Here is an 18,729-nt window from a genome sequence, read left to right as displayed (position 1 = left end):
GGCTGTCTTCTCCTTATCTTCTTCACCCAGAGGGATCTGGTAGTATCCACTCCAAAGATCCAACACAGAGAACCACTGGCTTCCCAGCAAACAGTCTAAGGCATCTTGGACTCGGGGCATGGTGTACTGGTCAACCACAGTACGGCGGTTTAGGGTGCAGTAGTCAATACACATCCGGATTTTCCCATTCTTTTTATGGACCACCACAATGGGTGAGGCGTATGGGCTGAGGGACTCCATAATGATGCCATTCGCAGCCAGCTCCTGAAGATGTTGTCGCACATCTTCCATCTCAGAGACGGCAATCCTCCTAGATCTCTCCCTGAAAGGTCGAGAGTCATGTAAGCTGATGTTGTGCTCTACTCCTTTTGAACATCCCACTCATGCAATGAGAACACCTTGGATCTTTCACAAAGTTTCCTCCGCAGATGATTTTTCCACTCCTCGGACAATGGTGAATCTCCAAAGTCAAACTTTGCTGGGTCCATTGTCGGAACTTGAGTCTCACACTGGGGTTTTACAATTGATTCAGGCTCGAAGAGGTCTGCTATCTTTTGCCCTTGCTTCACAACAACATCTCGACTTGTTTAATTAGAAATCAGTATAGTCACCTTTTCCTGGGCTTCAGCAGGTAGGGTTATGACTCCACTGGGGACCAGCACTCCTTCCAGGAGCTCTCCTTCAACTGGCTGCTCTACCATTGCTAATGTCCCTTTACTGCCTTTCAGCCTGGTACTCATGACAAGCACTTCCTGCTCCATCCTTGCAGGCACTACTAAGAGGGTTGTGCCCATGTACTTCAGTGCCCCAATCGGTAGCTCAGATGTCTCCTTTTTAGCGCTCTCAATCTTCCTATAGGCTTCAGCACAAAGCTTATGGATCATCAGGGTATTCAGGTACTGGTCCCCAGCCCGTCGTCTGCTGTAATCCGCGAGCACCTTGAAGAGACTGGAGTTGGTCCCTATCAGCACAGACACATCAGAGGTCCCTTTAGGGTCAGGGAGCTGTGTCTACCTCTTCCCTTACCCCAGCAACCTCCTCTGGGAATTCCAGGGGCACTATGACATACCCTTGGTAGGGGTATTCATCCATGCTGAGGTCACACAGACCAACGCCAGTCAGTGACTGTATAGGTAGGTGCCTAAGCATCTGTTGGTAGAATGACTGAAATATAATAGTTACTTGAGATCCAGTGTCAAGCACAGCTTTACACTCCGACCCTTCAATCCTCACCATGACCTCTGCTCGAGGCCCTATCAGTCCTGCAGGGATCCCAGCTGGACGGTCTTTTCTGGGGGAATCTTCAAATCCTGCAGGCCTGGGTGATTCCTGTCCCCAGACCCTCTGGCAGCTACCGGATCTCTCCCAACTGATCCTCAGCTTTCCATACACTAAGGAGGGGTTTTCATCATTATGGCACTTGGCAGCACTGTGCCCATCCTGACCACATCGGTAGCAGAAGAATTGTCCTTTCCACCTTCGCCTGGGTGGGACGGTGGCTCTAAATGCTGACTTCTCCATTGCCACAGTCTGAGGCTCCTTATTCCTGGAAATCTTAGCTCGGTCAATGATGCTTTGCAGCTCCGCTATCCGTTCTGTCAGGACCTGCATTTGTTGGGCCAGTTCCTCTGTGGTGCTCACCATCAGTACACTGGTCATTTGCAGTGGTGTTGTGCTGGCTGGCTCCAATGTTTGAGCTTCCCAAAACTTGCTGGCAGCCTGCCTTTCTTCCTCTTCCCTGACTTCCTTTATCAGCTGGCAGTAACTTGCGGGATGTTCCTGCCGTTCTCTTAGCCGGAGATGAAGTAGAATCGGGTTCTGATACTGAGTCCCTCTTACAACTTGAGCCAGTCTGGTCTGATCCATCTGCTCAGCAGTCACTGCTCCCCTCATGACAGCTCTCTGAAGCAGTCTCTGTATATAGGCTGAAATCTTCTCGCCCCTTTGCTGTCGGGAATTAAGGAACTTACAGTAACTGTCTTCAGGGCCCTCTACGCTCCCAAAGGTATGAAAGCGCCTCTAAGCAGTCCTTCACACTGACCCCAGGGTCAATGAGCTTCAGGGTGCAAATCACATCTAATGCTGGGCCACTAAGGCTCTCTATTAGACATCTTCACTTTTCTGCATCGGGTACAGCCCACTCCTGCAGCATTTCAGTGGTATGCTCCAACCAGGGTTCAAACTCCTCTTCCCCAGCAAATAACCTTAACTTACGACAATAGTTTGATGTAGCATGGGACAACACAACCTTTTCCAATATTTGCCCCAGTGCTTTTGCCCAATCATTAGCTGAGGCTGCGGCCCCTGAGCTAGAGGCTGCCGGGCCGGGGCCCAACAAACCTGACATATTAGCCATTATACAAACAGTAATTTCCTCAAAATATAAACACAATTGTTTCCCAATGCAGTGGAACACTCAACAGGTGCTTGCGAGGGGTACTGATCCAGGGATCCTGGATGAGCCCCCAAAAATGTAACCCTTCTGCCCCTCTAAGTTGGCAGCAACAAGGGCCGGGTACAGTATCTAGGGGTTCCGTTTCAATAACGCAATGCAAAACCGGCTCGAGCTCCCACCCAGTGACCTGGGACAATTACATAACACCCCCCTGGGTGCCTCTAAGAGGCAATACTTCCCCTCTCGCAAGCACGGAGTCTGAGTGTAGCAAAAGCCTTTTAATAAATGAGGGAAACAATGTGGCATCATGTTGGGGAAACACCACAAACAGGATTCATAACACAAACCATGAGCAAAAGACCCACTTCCAAGTAAGTTTGGCAGTGTCCTTTTCCCCTCAGGGTCTTAAGTCCAATCACCCCAAAGTCCAACAACCGCAAAGTCTCTGTCCCTGATCAGTGCTGCCCCAGAGTTCAAAAGTTTATCTGCAGAATTTTACCCCCCCAGCCTGGGTGGAAATGGGGGGGGGAGCACACAGGGTGTTAAGGGGCACCTTACGTGGTCCAAGGCCGACTGCCTCACCTCTCTGTGGAGTTCTGCTGCAGCCTTTACCAAGAATGACTCCGCTCTACCAGCCACGCCGCGCCACTCAGCTCCTCCAGCCGTCCCCGCAAACTGCTCTGCTCTCCATTCCATGGGCTGCTCCAACCATCCCACAAACTGCTCAGCTCTGCCAGCCGCTCCATGAACCGCTCCAGCTGCCCCCCCCAAATAACTCCGCTCTGCTCGCTGTTCCATGGGCTACTCCAACCATCCCACAAACTGCTTGGCTCTGCCAGCTGCTTAGCAATATTTCTTCAGGACCCCCCACTAGTTAACACAGTACTCAGTGATCTCAGCTCAGCAATTTTAGCTTGTAGTAGGGGAGCCCTAGCGCTGGTGCCCCATTGGGCCAAAGTGAACTCAGCTCAGCAACTTCTAGCTAGACTCCTAATAGAAGCAAACTTAGCTCTACTATTTAACAGCAGAGAACAAGAAGTGCAATTGGTGTTCCAGGCCCTCAAAGGGGGACCCATACCATCAGATACACATGCCTATCCCCAGTCACTCTCAATTCACTGGGCTTTGTAACCCACACCCCTTGTCTAGCGAGTGCTACTTAGTTACTGGTGAGTCCCTCTGTCATACAACAGTTCCACTGGCCTTGATTCACAGAATCAGGGTAACAACACTTTATTCTTCCTGCCTCAATAACAGAGAAACTGGGGATCCCACACCAGCCAAAGTAATCACTTTCAGTTGTTGTTGTCCCAGACTGGGCAGGTGGGTGTGCCTATGCAAACAAGATCAGCCCCTGAAGTTCTTTTTCCACCCTCACCATAATTTACCACCAGATGTCAGGGTAGAGCTCATCCTGACTCTGCTTACAATAGGCATCACAGAAACTAGGTGGAATGAGGATAGTAAATGGGATACAATAATACCAGGGTACAAAATATATCGGAAGGACAGAATAGGTCATGCTGATGAGGGAGTAGCACCATATGTGAAAGAAAGTGTAGAATCAAATGAAGTAAAAATCTTTAAAAAATCAAACTGTACCATAGAATCTCTATGGATAGTAATTCCATGCTTGTTACTGGTTTGGTTGAATTTAGTTATAGACTGTTTTCTGACTGTCTGACCTGAGATTGGCAGTCTTAGTTGTGCGCTACTCCAGACCAAAGTATCATTTGAAAACTCATAATTTGCTGTTTGGTATTGTCCTGGTAAAATATGTGTGGCAACATTGTATGTGAAGTTATAACATTCCCCTGTATGGTGCTATTAACACACATTCCAAACTCCACTGCCTTGCCCTAACAGAAGCTGGCCAACAGGTCTGTCCTAAACAAAGGAATGTGTGCTCTGCTTAATTTGCATTTACAACAGAGTCACCAATCAGGGAGTGAAACAAAGAAAGCTCCAACAGGTGAGAAAAAGCCAGCAGGGAACATTCTTCCACATTACATGCATCCGATGAAGTGGGCATTCACCCACAAAAGCTTATGTTCCAATACATCTGTTAGTCTTAAAGGTGCCACAGGACTCTCTGTTGCATTCTTCCACATAGACTCTTTATGTCCTACTGCCCAATTGGAAATGTTTTTCGGTGTGGGCGGGGGGGACCTGAAACTAAAGCAAGGAGAGACAAACACACCAAGGAACCCCCCCCCCTCCATCACATTCACTGCACCTGAAGAGAAAATGGAAGCAGACGTTGGACACTGGAGGAGGGGTCCTGACTTCAGAGTTTGGTCAGTAATCTTTTAAATCATGTGCTGAGAAACTTTGATTGAATCTAATATAATTTGTTATATTAGGCATTAGTAAATATTTTATCTTTATTTTTCTTGTAATGGTTCCTGACTTTATGCCTCATTACTTGTAGTGTACTCAATTAAAATCTCTCTCTTTGTAATTAAGAAACTTGTTTTACTGTTTTATCTAATCCAATGTGTTTAATTGGAAGTGTCTGAATAACTATTTGAGCTAATAAAATGGCATAGTATTCCATTAAAGGAATAGCGAACTTAAAATATTTGTACTGTCTAGAAGAGGGCTGGGCAGCACAGAACATACATTTCTGGGGGAAATCTGGGACTGGGGTATGTTGGGGTCACCCTGCTGTATAACCCAAGCTGGTGAGAGTCAGAGTGTAACTCGGGTAGGCAACCTATGGCACGCGTGCCGAAGGTGGCACATGAGCTGATTTTCAGTGGCACTCACACTGCCTGGGTCCTGGCCACCGGTCCGGGAGGCTCCGCATTTTAATTTAATTTTAAATGAAGCTTCTTAAACATTTTGAAACCTTATTTACTTTACATACAACAATAGTTTAGTTATATATTATAGACTTATAGAAAGAGACTTTCTAAAAACGTTAAAATGTATTACTAGCATGCAAGACCTTAAATTAGAATGAATAAATGAAGACTCAGCACACCACTTCTGAAAGGTTGCTGACCCCTGGTGTAACCCAAGTATGGCTGGCAGGCTCCAGTTGCACACAGACACTCAGGGTATGACTTGCATTCTGGAAGCCTGCTTGTGAGCAGCCCAGGTGGAACCTACTTCAAGGCATTGCAAGGCACCCAAGGTGGCAGGGCCAGGGTGACACAGCCTGGTCTGGAATGTACCCTGGAATGTCACACACACAGTTATTATTGGGGCATTTAGTGCACTAAATGAGCTAAACCATATATGGATCTTGAAAGATATGTTTTAGGGGGTGTTGATCATCATAGCAGTGAAGATATATTTGTAGGTTTTGCAGCTGTTGTTTTGGTGGGATCTGGTGGGTCCCAGTCTTTAAGAAGCTTGTTTCTGATGATGAGATTCAAAACATTGGGAGGGAAGTGTTTGAAGGCCAGAAGAAGGGGTTCAGGAAAGGTTTATTTCAGAATGTGGTCCCCATCAAGGATGGGTTGTAATTGTTTAATGATACCCTATATGGGTTCGAGTGTGGAGTAGCAGGTGAGAACTAGGGGTGTCCTGTGACTGCAGGGGTGTTAACAGGCCATTTCACCTTGAATGGTCCCTTAGAATATGTGTTAACTACGTATATGAAACAATTTGTTCCACCTTGTATTTAGCAGTGACACTCCGAGTACATTTCCCAAACCCAGAGGCAAGCTCAGTGTAGCTTCAAAGCTTTTCTTCTTCACCAACAGAAGTTGGTCCATTAAAAGAGATGACCTCACCCACCTTGTCTCTCCAGGATAACAGGACAGTTGAATGCACGTTCATCTGATTATCACACCAGTCTCTCTCCTCCTACCAGTTTAGAAAGCAAATATCTCCTGAGAGAAGTGCAGAGATTGAGCCACAAGGCAGCTGCAGCAGGTACAGCTACACTGGATGGGGTGGGGGAAGAAGTAGGGAGGAAGTTGAGTACAGACACAGGCAGCTGTAGCAGGGACTGACTGACAGACACTGATGATGTAATCAGACTGCTTTCTGCAGTGTTCCTTTGGGCCAGTCTCTGTCCTGTATTGATTGGCTGTTTGGCTCCAAACACCACCCCCTCAAACAAAACCATTAAAACAATCACCCCTTGTGGCAGTAACATGCTGCTTGGAGGTTGTCTTTCTGGTCTGTCTGCTTGGAGGTTGTAAGTAGGTTATAGTGGAAATGAAATTAGTGGTGGATTTGGCTAACATAATGCTTTGGGGGAATGAGGAAGGATGTGTCATGCCCATGGCTGCAGGTTTGGAATCAATTTAAAATGCACAGAAAATACCTGTACAAAATGGGCAGGATATGTCTGCATGGGTACCCCAATTAGTGGAGACCTTTTTGGAGGTTTCCAAGTTCAAACTTGAATATTGTCAAATGCACACCTACATTTTACTTGTAGGAGAGGACTCACTGCCCCAGAGGCAGTCACATGAACATAAGGAATCCATTCATCCAGTTCAGTAGTGGAGGCATTGTTAGAGATGACTGTCATAACTACAGCAAAGCAATTGAGGTACTATCTGTTCTGCAGATTGGGGGTGCTTAATGCTATTGACTCCAACAATGGGAGTGGATTTGTGGAATCAGTTGTCAAAGAAGTGTGCAACCTGCTGGTCAGTGATCAAAAGTTTCACATTCCTTGTCATCCAGCAGCAGCAGGACAGGTTAAGCAAATGAATAGAACCATCAAATAAAAAAAAAAAAGAAATTGCAACAGGCAGCAACTGGAATGAAGTATTACCACTGATACATGGCACATCAAACTTAAGGAATGCAAATCCACAGGATTTCCCCCTTGCTAGGCCTTAATGGGAAGGACAATGAGATTGTGGGAGGATATAACTAATATGGTTCCAGTCCATCTGGTTACAACGGCCCTGTCAGAAGCCTGGGTTCAGATGCAGATTTTACAGGTTCAAAAGATCATGGTAGCAACTGACAAAGCAAAATTACAGAAAAACAAAGAGATCCCGACCACTACCCCCAAGAGCCCTGTGGACACTTTGGGGGAGCATGAGTCATGTGAACAGCAAGGAGGAGGTGGAACAGGAGGAAGAGTATGGGGGACAGGTGATCAGGGGAATCCAGTGCTGCAGTGAGCCCAGACCTGTTTTTGACTCCTGGGCAGTCCAGCCCATCCCTATGGTCCAGCATGGGTGAGCCTGATGCAAGGGAAGGAACCTTTGATAAGTATTCAGTTTGCTTTGAAATTGCAGGGATGGAACTCCCAAAGTAGCAGGACACATATGTTGATTACTCTGAAGCTAGAAGAGATAGTGAAACAACCAATAGAAAAGTTGCTATCTGCTTCTCATTCCCCTATTGAGTTAGAAAGAGGGGGCCATGCGGAACAGTTTGTTTATGTGCATCAGGATGTCCCATGAATCGTCCATTAAGATCTCAATGAAACCTTCCTGGAGGAGGTCTGAAATCCTTTGTCAAATGTTTCTGGGGAGGGATGCTTTATTTCTTCCACTATGGTAGGACACTTTCCCACATCACTCAGTGGTTACTTCAGCATTGCAGCACACAGGCTAGCATCATACAGCCCTGGTCTGCAGCCAGACACCTGCAGGAACTGTTCCGTTTCAGTCTCTGTTACCCTCTGGAGTGCGATATTAACTAAAATCACCACTGCCTCTGGAAAATGGTGCCAGTATCCAGTTCAATTGCCCTATACACATATATTCATGCCCTTGAGCTATCCCCCAACTCACCCCCTGGCCCTCAGGCTGTAATCACCATAGCTGGGAACAGAACATGCTGCACAGGGATTGGTTCCTGCAAAGTAACCAAGCCAATCCAAAAACATGTAATGCAATGTATAGTAAATGCAATGAGATGTATAATGAATATAAAGTAAAAAGGTTTCTGTGTAACTTTGGAACTGATATACCCTGCATCCATCCCACGGGGTCTGAGTCTGATCAACTCAGCCTAGCATTGCTGGATGCCAAATAAAAATACCTGAGTGACAATGCCTGGAGTTGAACTGAGTACTTGGGAAAATGAGTGGAAGAGGTCTCGGGGGAGCCCCAGCAGGGGTTAGCACTCTTCCCTCCATCCTCTGTCTGTCTTGTCTAGTTATAGACTGTCCAGTATCTGGAGCAGGGGCTGTCTCTCACTCTGTGTCCATGCAGCACAGTGGGGCCTTAGGTGCTACTTTAATACAAATAACAGAACCACTTTATCTTAGTCACGGGCTCTGGGAGAGGTGCAATCTTTAAAGGCATTTGTGCTAGTCCCTGCTGTAGTCTAGCAGCAACCTGGCTTTACTGGCAGCTTTATTGTTCACTGAAAGGGAAGCTGAAAATGCTCACTCTTGAAACACAGACTTTATTCAGGCCACAAACAGAAAAAAGAGCTGAACAAAATCATTTCTCTTCTACCCTCTGCTTTTCCTTAACACCAGACGCAATGATGGCAAAAAACAATTCCGGAAAGAAAGTGCGAATGTAAAGAGCTGCCTTGGGGATGGCGTTGGCCATAAACACCTCCTGTTTCTTTCTGCTCACTGTGCGCAGAACTTCCTCAGCAACCTCCATTGGATGCACGCCATATGCCAGCTTTCTGAAAAAGACTGTAAATCAGACCAGAGAGGAGTGAGCAGCAGCCAGATGGTGTGGAGCAGGACAAAAGTGTAGCCGCACGGAGGCAGACCTGGGGAGCGATGGAGCAGCAGACAGACCAGCTGTGAATTAGTGCTAAGAAGACCCCAACCTGCTTCCTGAACCCCTAGTTCTTCCCACTCCCACCCTCCATCTGTCCCATCCCCTCCTCTCTCCCTCCATCCCCAGCTCATTTAATCGTTTTACAGCTCTCCTCTAAAAAGATCTCCTTCTGTTCCCTCTTTCTCCTGGCTTCCTTTTTCCCATACACATAATCCTTGTGTGAATTGGAAAGTCTACAGGCCTTTCCAACATTGAGCACATCTTTAATGTTTTTAAAACCCTGAAGAAATTTTCAGACAAGAAGCTTTGTTTAAGAAGAAGGTTAAAAGCATACTTCAGTGGAGTTCAGGTAACATTACCAGTTGCCACCACCAGCACCAGCACCTAAAAATATTACACTTAGAGCTATAGAATTCCTGTAAATTAAGGAAAAACCCCTTAGAAACTGTTAGAAAGTCTGGAAATGCAATTAAGATACCCAGGTAACTCCTCACTGCCACATAATAATCACTTAGCATTCACTCTCCTCTCAGGAGACATGCACACCCTACACAACCCTACATGTTTGTCTTTGTTTCTTTGTTAGGAATAAAAGCCTGGTTCTGAATGTCCTTGTACCTGTTGTATAGAGCTCTGTGATGTCAATGGAATTACTTCTGATTCCAAGAGAGAGCGATCAGAGTCAGGCCTTTGGTGTTTTATGCATAGTTCTGAATATACATTTTATGTGATATATTGTCAATATCAAAAGAAGCCGGCAATCGGGGGATATTATTGTGGAGGGATACTTGGGGGTGGTGGGAAGAATATGTTTATGAATTAGGAATGTTAAACGATTAAAAAAATTAATCACAGTTAATTGAGAGATTAAAAAAATAATCACAATTGCAGTTTTTATTGCACTGTTAATCAATAATAGAATACCATTTATTTAAATATTTTGTATGTTTTCTACATGTTCAAATATATTGATTTAAATTATAACATAGAATACAAAATATTCAGTGCTTACTTTGTATTATTTTATTACAAAAATTTGCACTGTAAAAAAGATAAACAAAAGAAATAGTATTTTTCAATTCACCTTGTACAAGTACTGTGGTGCCATTTCTTTATCATAAAAGTGCAACTTACAAATGTTGAATTATTATATTTTTACATAACTGTACTCAAAAATAAAACAATGTAAAATTTTAGAGCCTACAAGTCCACTCAGTCCTACTTCTTGTTCACCCAATCACTCAGACAAACAAGTTTATTTACATTTACGGGAGATAATGCTGCCAGCTTCTTATTTACAATGTCACTGGAAAGTGAGAACAAGCATTTGCATGGCACTGTTGTAGCTAGCGTTGCAAGGTATTTATGTGTCAGATATGATAAACATTCATATGCTCCTTCATGCTTTGACCACCTTCCAGAGGACATGCTTCCATGCTGATAGAGGGTTCTGCTCAATAACGATCCAAAGCAGTGCAGACAAATACACATTCATTTTCATCATCTGTGTCAGATGCCACCAACAGAAGGTTGATTTTCCTTTTTGGTGGTTCGGGTTCTGTAGTTTCTACATCAAAGTGTTGCTCTTTTAAGACTTCTGACAGCATGTTCCACACCTCGTCTCTCTCAGATTTTGGAAGGCACTTCAGATTCCTAAACCTTGGGTCGAGTGCTGTAGCTATCTTTAGAAATCTCACATTGGTGTCTTCTTTGCGTTTTGTAAAATCTGCAGTGAAAATGTTCTTATATTGAACAACATGTGCTATGTCATCATCTGAGACTGCTATAACATGAAATATATGGCAGAATGAGGGTAAAACACAGAGCAGGAGGCATACAATTCTCCCCCAAGGAATTCAGTCACAAATGTAATTAACACATTTTTTTTAATGAGCATCATCAGCATGGAAGTATGTCCTCTGGAATGGGGGCCGAAGTATGAAGGGGCATATGAATATTTAGCATATCTGGCACATAAATGCCTTGCAATGCTGGCTACAAAAGTTATCTCCTCTAAATGTAAACTTGTTTGTCTTAGCAATAGGGTGAACAAGAAGTAGGACTGAGTGGACTTGTAGGTGCTAAAGTTTTACATTGTTTTGGTTTTGGGTGCAGTTATGTAAAAAAAACAATAATTCAACATTTATAAATTGCACTTTCATGATAAAGAGATTGCACTACAGTACTTGTATGAGGTGAATTGAAAATTACTATTTCTTTTATTTATCTTTTTTACAGTGCAAATATTTGTAATAAAATAATATAAAGGGATCACTGTACACTTTGTATTGTGTTGTAATTGAAATCAATATATTTGAACATATAGAAAAACAGTATCTTCAGTATCTTCATTGATCTGACAAAAGCATTTGATGCAGTCAACAGAGGAGGATTATGGATGATCCTCAGCAAATTTGGTTGCCCACCAAAACTGGTAAAGATCATTCATTTATTCCATGAGGGGATGCAAAGTCAGGTACTTTTTAATGGAGATCTGACTGTCTCCTTTCCCATTTCAAATGGAGTCAAACAAGGCTGTGTCCTTGCCCTGGTATTATTCAATCTCTTCTTCACCCAAGTTCTCAACCATGCTACAAACAGGCTCAACAGACGCATATACATCAGATACAGACATGACGGTTCAGTCTTCTAATAAGAGAAGCACTCTTTGCGGATGATTGTGCCCAGGCCCTTTAAATTGTCCCCGGAGCCCTGGGGTAGCAGCAGTGGGGCTCCAGCGGTGATTTAAAGGGCCCAGGGCGGTAATGGCGGCAGGAGCCCTGGGCCCTTTAAATCGCCACCCGAGCCCCGTCGCCACTACCCCAGGGCTCTGGCAGTGGGGCTCTGGCGGCAATTTAAAGGGCCCTGGGCTCCAGCCCTTTAAATTGCTGCCTCAGGAAGCTGGTCCACCCCAGTATGGCGCACCAGCTCTTGCTGGCAGGGGTGGCAGGTTTGTAGAAATTTTGGTGGTGCCCAGAACCTGTCCCTGCCCAAACTCTGCCCCCCCAACTCCACCCCCAACCTGCCCAAGGCTCTGGGAGGGAGTTTGGATGGGGAAGGAGGTCTGGGGTGCAGGCCCTGGGCTGGGGCAGGGGACTGGGGTGCAGGAGGGGTGCAGGGTGCAGGCTCTGGGAGGGAGTTTGGGGATGGGAAGGAGTGCAGAGAGAGGGGGTGCAGGTTATGGGAGGGAGTTTGGGGATAAGAGGGGGTGCAAGGTGAGGGCTGTGGGGTGAGGCTGGGGGTGGATTTGGGGTGTGGCTGGGGATGAGGGGTTTGGTGTGTGGGAGGGGACTCAGGGCTGAGGCAGAGAGTTAGGGTGCATGGGGATGAGGGCTCTGGCTGGGGCTGGAGATGAGGGAATTGGGGTGTTGGAGAGGCTCAGGGCTAGGACAGAGGGTTGGGGTGTGGGGGGATGAGGGCTCTGGCAGGGGGTGTGGGCTCTGGGGTGGGGCAGGGCTGGGGATGAGTTTGGGATGCAGGCAGGCTGCCCTGGGACTGGAGCCAGAGAGGAGGACTCCACCCAGCCCTCTCCCTGCCGGCAGCAGCGAGCTCTGGGGTAAGGACCCCCTTCTCCCCCCCGGCAGCACACTCACCCCCACACTGTCACTGCACGTGCTCATAGGGCCCCTCTCAGGTCCAGGAATGCCCCTCGCCTCCCCTGTGGTGGGTGCCATGCCGGAGGGGCTGCCATCACATGCCTCCTCCCGTGCTGCTGCCCCTCACTGCAGCCTCACTGGGGGTGGGGGATGGAGCTTTCCCTTGCCCAGAGTGGGGCAAGAGCGGTGACTGCGGGCAAGGGGGGGCGGCTGTAATGGTGGAGGATCCCACCGGAAAATGAAAAGGTCTGAGGGGGAAGGGCAGCCTGCCCTGGCAGTAGAGGGAGTGGCACTAGGACCCTGCGGTGGCAGTTAATGCAGGCAGGCAGCATGGAGATTTAGGGGAGAGACACAGAAGGGAGGTGCATGGGGGCAGCAAAGGGGGGCCAGCCCACAGTCAGGGGAGGCGCGGGGGGGCAGCAGGTGGGGCCAGGGGGGAGACCCGGCCCTGAACATTCGTGGAGCCGGGCCCCTGGACCCTCAATATTGCTGGAGCCAGGAGGAGGAGTCAGAGAGGGAGAGAATGCTCCATTTTCTTGCCGGTAGCTACTGCACCTTTTCTTACCGGTCCTCTGTACTGGCCCGTACCGGCTTACTTTCACCTCTGTTCATACCACTACTATAGCTACCAAGACACTCACCAATGACTTTGTCTGCCCGATCTGCTCACAAGCATACGTGTCACACTTTGGACTTCAGAGTCACTCCAGAATCCACAAAAAGAGCTAGCATGAAAACATCATTGTCGAACCAATGGACTACACAAAACAATGCATGTGAAGACACACTGTGTGGAGAATGCCATTTTGCTCTTCAAAATGGCATTTTCCTTGCTGTCTGTGGTCGCAGGAGGATAAATCACTAAAATGGGGTCATATTGGCAAAAAGTTTGGAAGCCACCGCATTAAGGCAAAGTACAGTGGGGAGCTTGAGTCATCAGAGCTCAGACCCATCAAATTCATCTCACACACGGACCACCAAACACCCAGTTTTTAGCCCACCTGACATGAGGAAAAGCCTGAAAAGGTGAACTGAGTGAAAACTAAAGACTGAGACCAGATGGTAAAGAAACAGACCCAACATTTAGTACTTTTAAGTCATTCTCATGATTTCTAGGGGCCTGACTCAGTGCTTTGGGTTGGCAATACAGGATCAAATCAACTGGCTGCAAAAGCTTTCCCAGTCGAATACTTCTCTGGCAGAATGGTGAGTAAATTGCATGGTCTTTTCTGTCACCCAAGCTGAACTCATTCACTGTTTCTTCTCAATACCCCAATTATACTCCTTCTCCACTGTTCTTCCCTTCCTCACCTGCCCTTCTTGCTGGCCTTCTCTTCCATGCTCCCATCACACCTTTCCCCATCTCCACTTCCTTTCCCCATCACAGCCCCCTCACTTTCACTTCTCTGCCTGGCACCTTTCTTTTCACACACTCCATTACACTCTCCCCTGTTTCTCCGTCCTCTCCCTACACTGCTCACATGACTTATGCAATCTCTCTTTTATTCTGCCCCCATCATCTGTTCTCTCTGGGGGCTTGTCTCAATGAACACTTATAGTTTGTCTAAGGACGGGAGTGGGCTTCAGAGCCCAGGCTCCAGCCCAAACTGCAACTTCAAAGAGCTGTCAATACATCTATTTTTAGAGCTGTCCACCTGGACTGAGAAGCTCACTTCCACAGGCTGGGTAGACATACCCTTAGTTCTCAGCAAGCTGGGATGCAAATCTACCCTGCAGTAATGTGTGGACTCTGCTGCCATGCACCAACATTTCTCCAGAGCTTTTTGATCAGCTCTGATCCACTTTAAAACATGGTCCTCTTGTCTCCCTTTATCCACCCACCCCCTACCTCACTATCCTCCACTTCTACTACTCCTTTGGCTCTCATTTGTTCTTCGAACCTTACATTTCCAAATGGAGGCCTCCCAGTTGCCAGGCTCTGGTTGAACATGGTATGAACGGATGAATGTTGGACTCAAGGTGCTGATACAAACATCAAATTCTTCCACTTCAGCTCTAAGACAATCAAAAAATCCTTGTGCAGCGTGCTTAGAAGCAGCATCTAAGAGAAAAGCAATAGGAGAAACAGCCTTATAAAATGCAGAAACACTGACTTATGCCTTGACATTTCTGCTTCGTAACTCTGCCTGCACATGGTAACAGTTTTCCAGAGAGAGGAGAGGAAACCAAAGTCAACGATCGGAGAGATTCACTCTGCAACTGAGGACAGGTGAAATGGACACCCAGTGGTACATCATACAGACAGTTATGAAAGCACTGATCATCATTTCATAGCTAAGTTGAGCATAGTTGAGTTGAATGTAAGGTTTAAACTGGGGATTTAACCGCTTTGGTTAAATAGATTGTATCTCCCCAAACTTATAGCGCTTATTCTTTGCATACAGAATAATTTTTATAAGAATTTACAAGGAAATCTGTTAATCGGTGTCTGAGTTAAAAATAGTTGCCAGCTCCAGCCATTTCATCGAATAACCCAATTTTGAGCCCTGCTGGAGCTAGGCTAGCATTATTGAGAAACACCAGCCATCACACATTTCCAGTCCAGCCTGTACCTCCGATTGGCTTCTGTGCTCAGGAAGTAGGGGCAGGGGGCAGGCAGAACTTTCCCCCCTGCCATGGGAGCCAGAGAATACTTTTTGTGTAGGAGAGCAGGGAGAAGGAGCAGAAATATCCCAGCAGTTCAGGGCAGCTCTCCATGTAATGGGTCACTCTGCTCCCTGCTCTGTTCCCCGAATCCTGCAATACCAGGCCTGGGAAAAGGAGGAGGGGGAGTGAAGAGGGGCCAACTGGAGCTGACCCTCCAAGGCCTGCAAGCAGGCTGTGAAGATCCCCCAAGAGCTGCAGCAGAAGCAGAGGTGTAGGCTAGAGGGGGCACAGGACAGATGCTGGGCCTGGGTGACTGTCAGATATGGGGGCAGAATTGATTTGAAGTCTGAGGAGCAGAATTAATTGCTGAGCGGGGTGGGGGTGCAGACATTGGGCAAGCATTGACATGCAGTGGGGGCATATAATTAGTGGCAGGGCTGGGGATTAGGTAGGTGTCAGGGTGGGAGAGCCAGAATTAATTCATGGGATTTGGGGGTCTGAAGAAAAGCTGAATATTCTGCACCATCAGACAGCAGCGAGGGCTCCTGCTGCTGGGAACAGAATCACCTCCCTCAATAAATCTGGGAGAGTTGGTGTGACTGAATACACCCCTGTATTTACATCCTACACAGTATTCTAATAATCTTTATACAAAGCATGCCTTTTGTTGAGATTCCCTCTGAGACCTTTTCCACTTGGCTTATCCAGAACCCCTTTTCCAGTTCTGGGAGAACACTTCATCCAGTTCTCTGGGATCCAAAACACTCAGTTCTATTCTGGATTTCATCATTCAGGTTCCTTTATTTGACATACAGCAAAGCTACTCTGTGTTTATCAGACTCGAAGGTAGGGGTGGGTATAGGGCATACCACATATCCAAAGTTACACAGAAAACCTCTTCCTTTATATATATTAACACATTACTTGTATTTGCTTTACATTAAATCACACTTTTTTTATTGGATTGGTTACTTTGCAGGAACCAATCCCTGTACAGCATGCTCTATCCATGCACTGTTCACAGGGAACCTGATCTTTACATTCCAGTTTTATTTTGTCCATTGTCATTAGCATCAGGGTGCTACTGCTTATCTTAGTTAGCACTATCCTGACTCTAGCATACAGTTTGTCAAGCCCCCATTCACCTTTCCAGTCATGCCCACCTAGAAATGAGGCAAGTCACTTATGTTAAGCCAGACCTACACTTTGTATGGTATCATTTGAAAAATCATAATTGGCTGGTCAGTATTGTCCTGGTAAAATATGTATGGCAACACTGTATGTGAAATTATAAGATTCCTCTGTCTGGTGTTATTATCACATGTTCCAAACCCCACAGCCCTGCCCAGGCAGAAGTCAGGTCTGTCCTAAATAAAGAAAGGAATGTGTGCTTGCCTTAATTTGCATTTAAGCAGGAAACAGAGTCATCAAGCAGAAAGGAAAACAAAGGAAGTTCAAACAGGTGAAAAAAAACAGTAGAGACTGTCCTTCCACATAGACTCTTTGGCTCCTGGTTCTCAGCTGGATGTTTTTGAAGAGGGGGACTGAAACTATAAAAAGGAAATGCAAACACCCTAAGGCACCCCCCCACACACACACTGCCCATCACATTCACTGCACCTGAATAGACAAAGGAAGAGGTGATTGGACTCTGGGGGTGGGAGGGAGTCCTGACCTAATGAGTTTGGTCAGCAAGACTGCTGAAAGCATGTAGTGAGAAAACTTTGCTTTGAATCTAACATAGTTTATTAAGTTAGGCACCAGTATGTGTTTTATCTTTATTTTCCTTGTAACCACTTCCGGCTTTAATGCCTCATTATTTATACTTACTTAAAATCTAGCTCTTTGAAGTTAATGAACTTGTTTTACTATTTTATCTAATCCAGTGTGTTCAAGTTGAAGCATCTGGGTACCTTCATTTGGGGTAACAAATTGTGTGCATATTATTCTGTTAAACGAATAAGGGACTTAACATATTTGTACTGTCCAGTAGAGGGTTGGGCAGTATAGAACATACATTTCTGGAGGAAAACCTAAACCTGGGAGTGTGTTGGGGTCACCCTGCAGCATAACCTAGGCTGGGAAGAGCCAAGGTGTGACTGGCTGGCTGGAGCACACACAGATGTAGCTGGGAGTGACTTACATGCTGGAGGCTGTTTGTGAGCAGTCCAGGTTGGAGCAGCAAAGCAAAGCAGAGTAAAGGGCACCCCAGATTACAGGGTGGGATGACACAGCTACTCATTGATCTGGATTGTATCCTGGTATGTCACAGCTGGCAACTCTAATTATCACATACACATACTGGGATGGGGGAAGGAATCAACAAGGAAAAGACAGATCCAGAAATCTGATATAATCATTTTTTTAAAGTTTCATGATTTTTTGGGATCTGACCTATAATTTTTTAACCTTTGGAGCTCATGATACTTCAGCAATGTGTGTTAGTAGGACAGTCGAAGAAAGACAGAAACCGAGCCAAACAGAACTGTCCAGACAGGGGGTGTCTTCACTGCAGAGTTAGTTGATCAGCACTTGGGCCTGAGCACCCCAATTAACCTTGTCAGGGTGGGAGCAGCCACACTGCAAACCATACCCAAATTACTGTGTCCTTACTGATGCTGCACTTCTCTGTGTGTTTCTGGGGACAGAATGGTTTTTAATGCTGCAGTCAGCTGGATCATTTTAAGTGAATTATGGGGAAACTTGTGTGTTGTTCTGGGCACACAGGGACTTGTGAGAAGACATTGGAAGACTATCAACACTGGAGAATTAGCCTGCATCCTCAATGCAAGGTGAAAGCAGCACCCAGGCTCTAGCCTATAGCCTGCTCTGAACCAGGCTGGCCCAGACTGAAAGCACTTCCATACTCATGAGAGAGTGTTTGTGTGTGAACGGGAGGAAACACCCACATAAATTAACTTTGCATAAACTTAATGTGTTAATATGTTAATTTGAAAATAGGTACCTCTCCAGTCTGGCCAACTGATTGCACATCCTGCTTCTTTGTAGATTACTATAAATGAATGTGTTGGTTAGGCTGGTACCAAGGAAGGGAAATTGTCTCTTCCAAGCCTAGAAAGAGGACCAGAACTCTTTGTTGAAGAGAGCAAGGTTCCATGAACACTGCTCCTGTATCCAACCCTGCCTGTACTAGAACTCCATCCACTTGTAATGTAATCCTAGGGTTACCATATTTTGAGTGTCCAAAAAGAGGACACTCCACGGGGCCCCGGCCCCGCCCCCAGCCCCACCCACGCCCCTGCCCCAACTCCACCCCTTCCCCAAAGTCCCCACCCCAACTCCGTCCCCTCCCCTGCTTCCCGCGAACATTTGATTCGCGGGAAGCCTGAAGCAAGTAAGGGGGGGGTTGGGGGGAGGAGGCGCGGCCCAGTCTGGCCTCCCCGGCGTCTCCAGCCTGGGTCGGCTCGGGCCTTGGGGTGCCGGCCCCGGGCCAGCCCCC

At 46.5% G+C, this 18,729-nt stretch overlaps 1 protein-coding gene across 2 annotated transcripts in view; it reads right to left on the bottom strand.

Moving 5' to 3' along the window:
* Nucleotides 1-8,700: 8,700 nt before the first annotated feature.
* Nucleotides 8,701-18,729, bottom strand: part of DHRS7C (dehydrogenase/reductase 7C) — a 52,941-nt gene continuing 42,912 nt past the window's right edge. For both annotated transcript variants that reach the window (XM_034790010.1, XM_034790011.1), the window contains 2 exons: nucleotides 14,569-14,724; nucleotides 8,701-8,975 (listed from right to left, as the gene is read on the bottom strand). In XM_034790010.1, coding sequence (XP_034645901.1) covers nucleotides 8,770-8,975; nucleotides 14,569-14,724 — 362 coding nt within the window. In that variant the 3' untranslated portion in view covers nucleotides 8,701-8,769. The remainder of the gene's footprint in view (nucleotides 8,976-14,568; nucleotides 14,725-18,729) is intronic.

Source organism: Trachemys scripta, chromosome 14, assembly GCF_013100865.1.
Source record: "Trachemys scripta elegans isolate TJP31775 chromosome 14, CAS_Tse_1.0, whole genome shotgun sequence".
In the NCBI taxonomy this organism is placed as follows: Eukaryota; Metazoa; Chordata; order Testudines; family Emydidae; genus Trachemys; species Trachemys scripta.
Note: the sequence above shows the minus strand (reverse complement) of the source record. Positions and strands in the feature narration are given on the sequence as shown.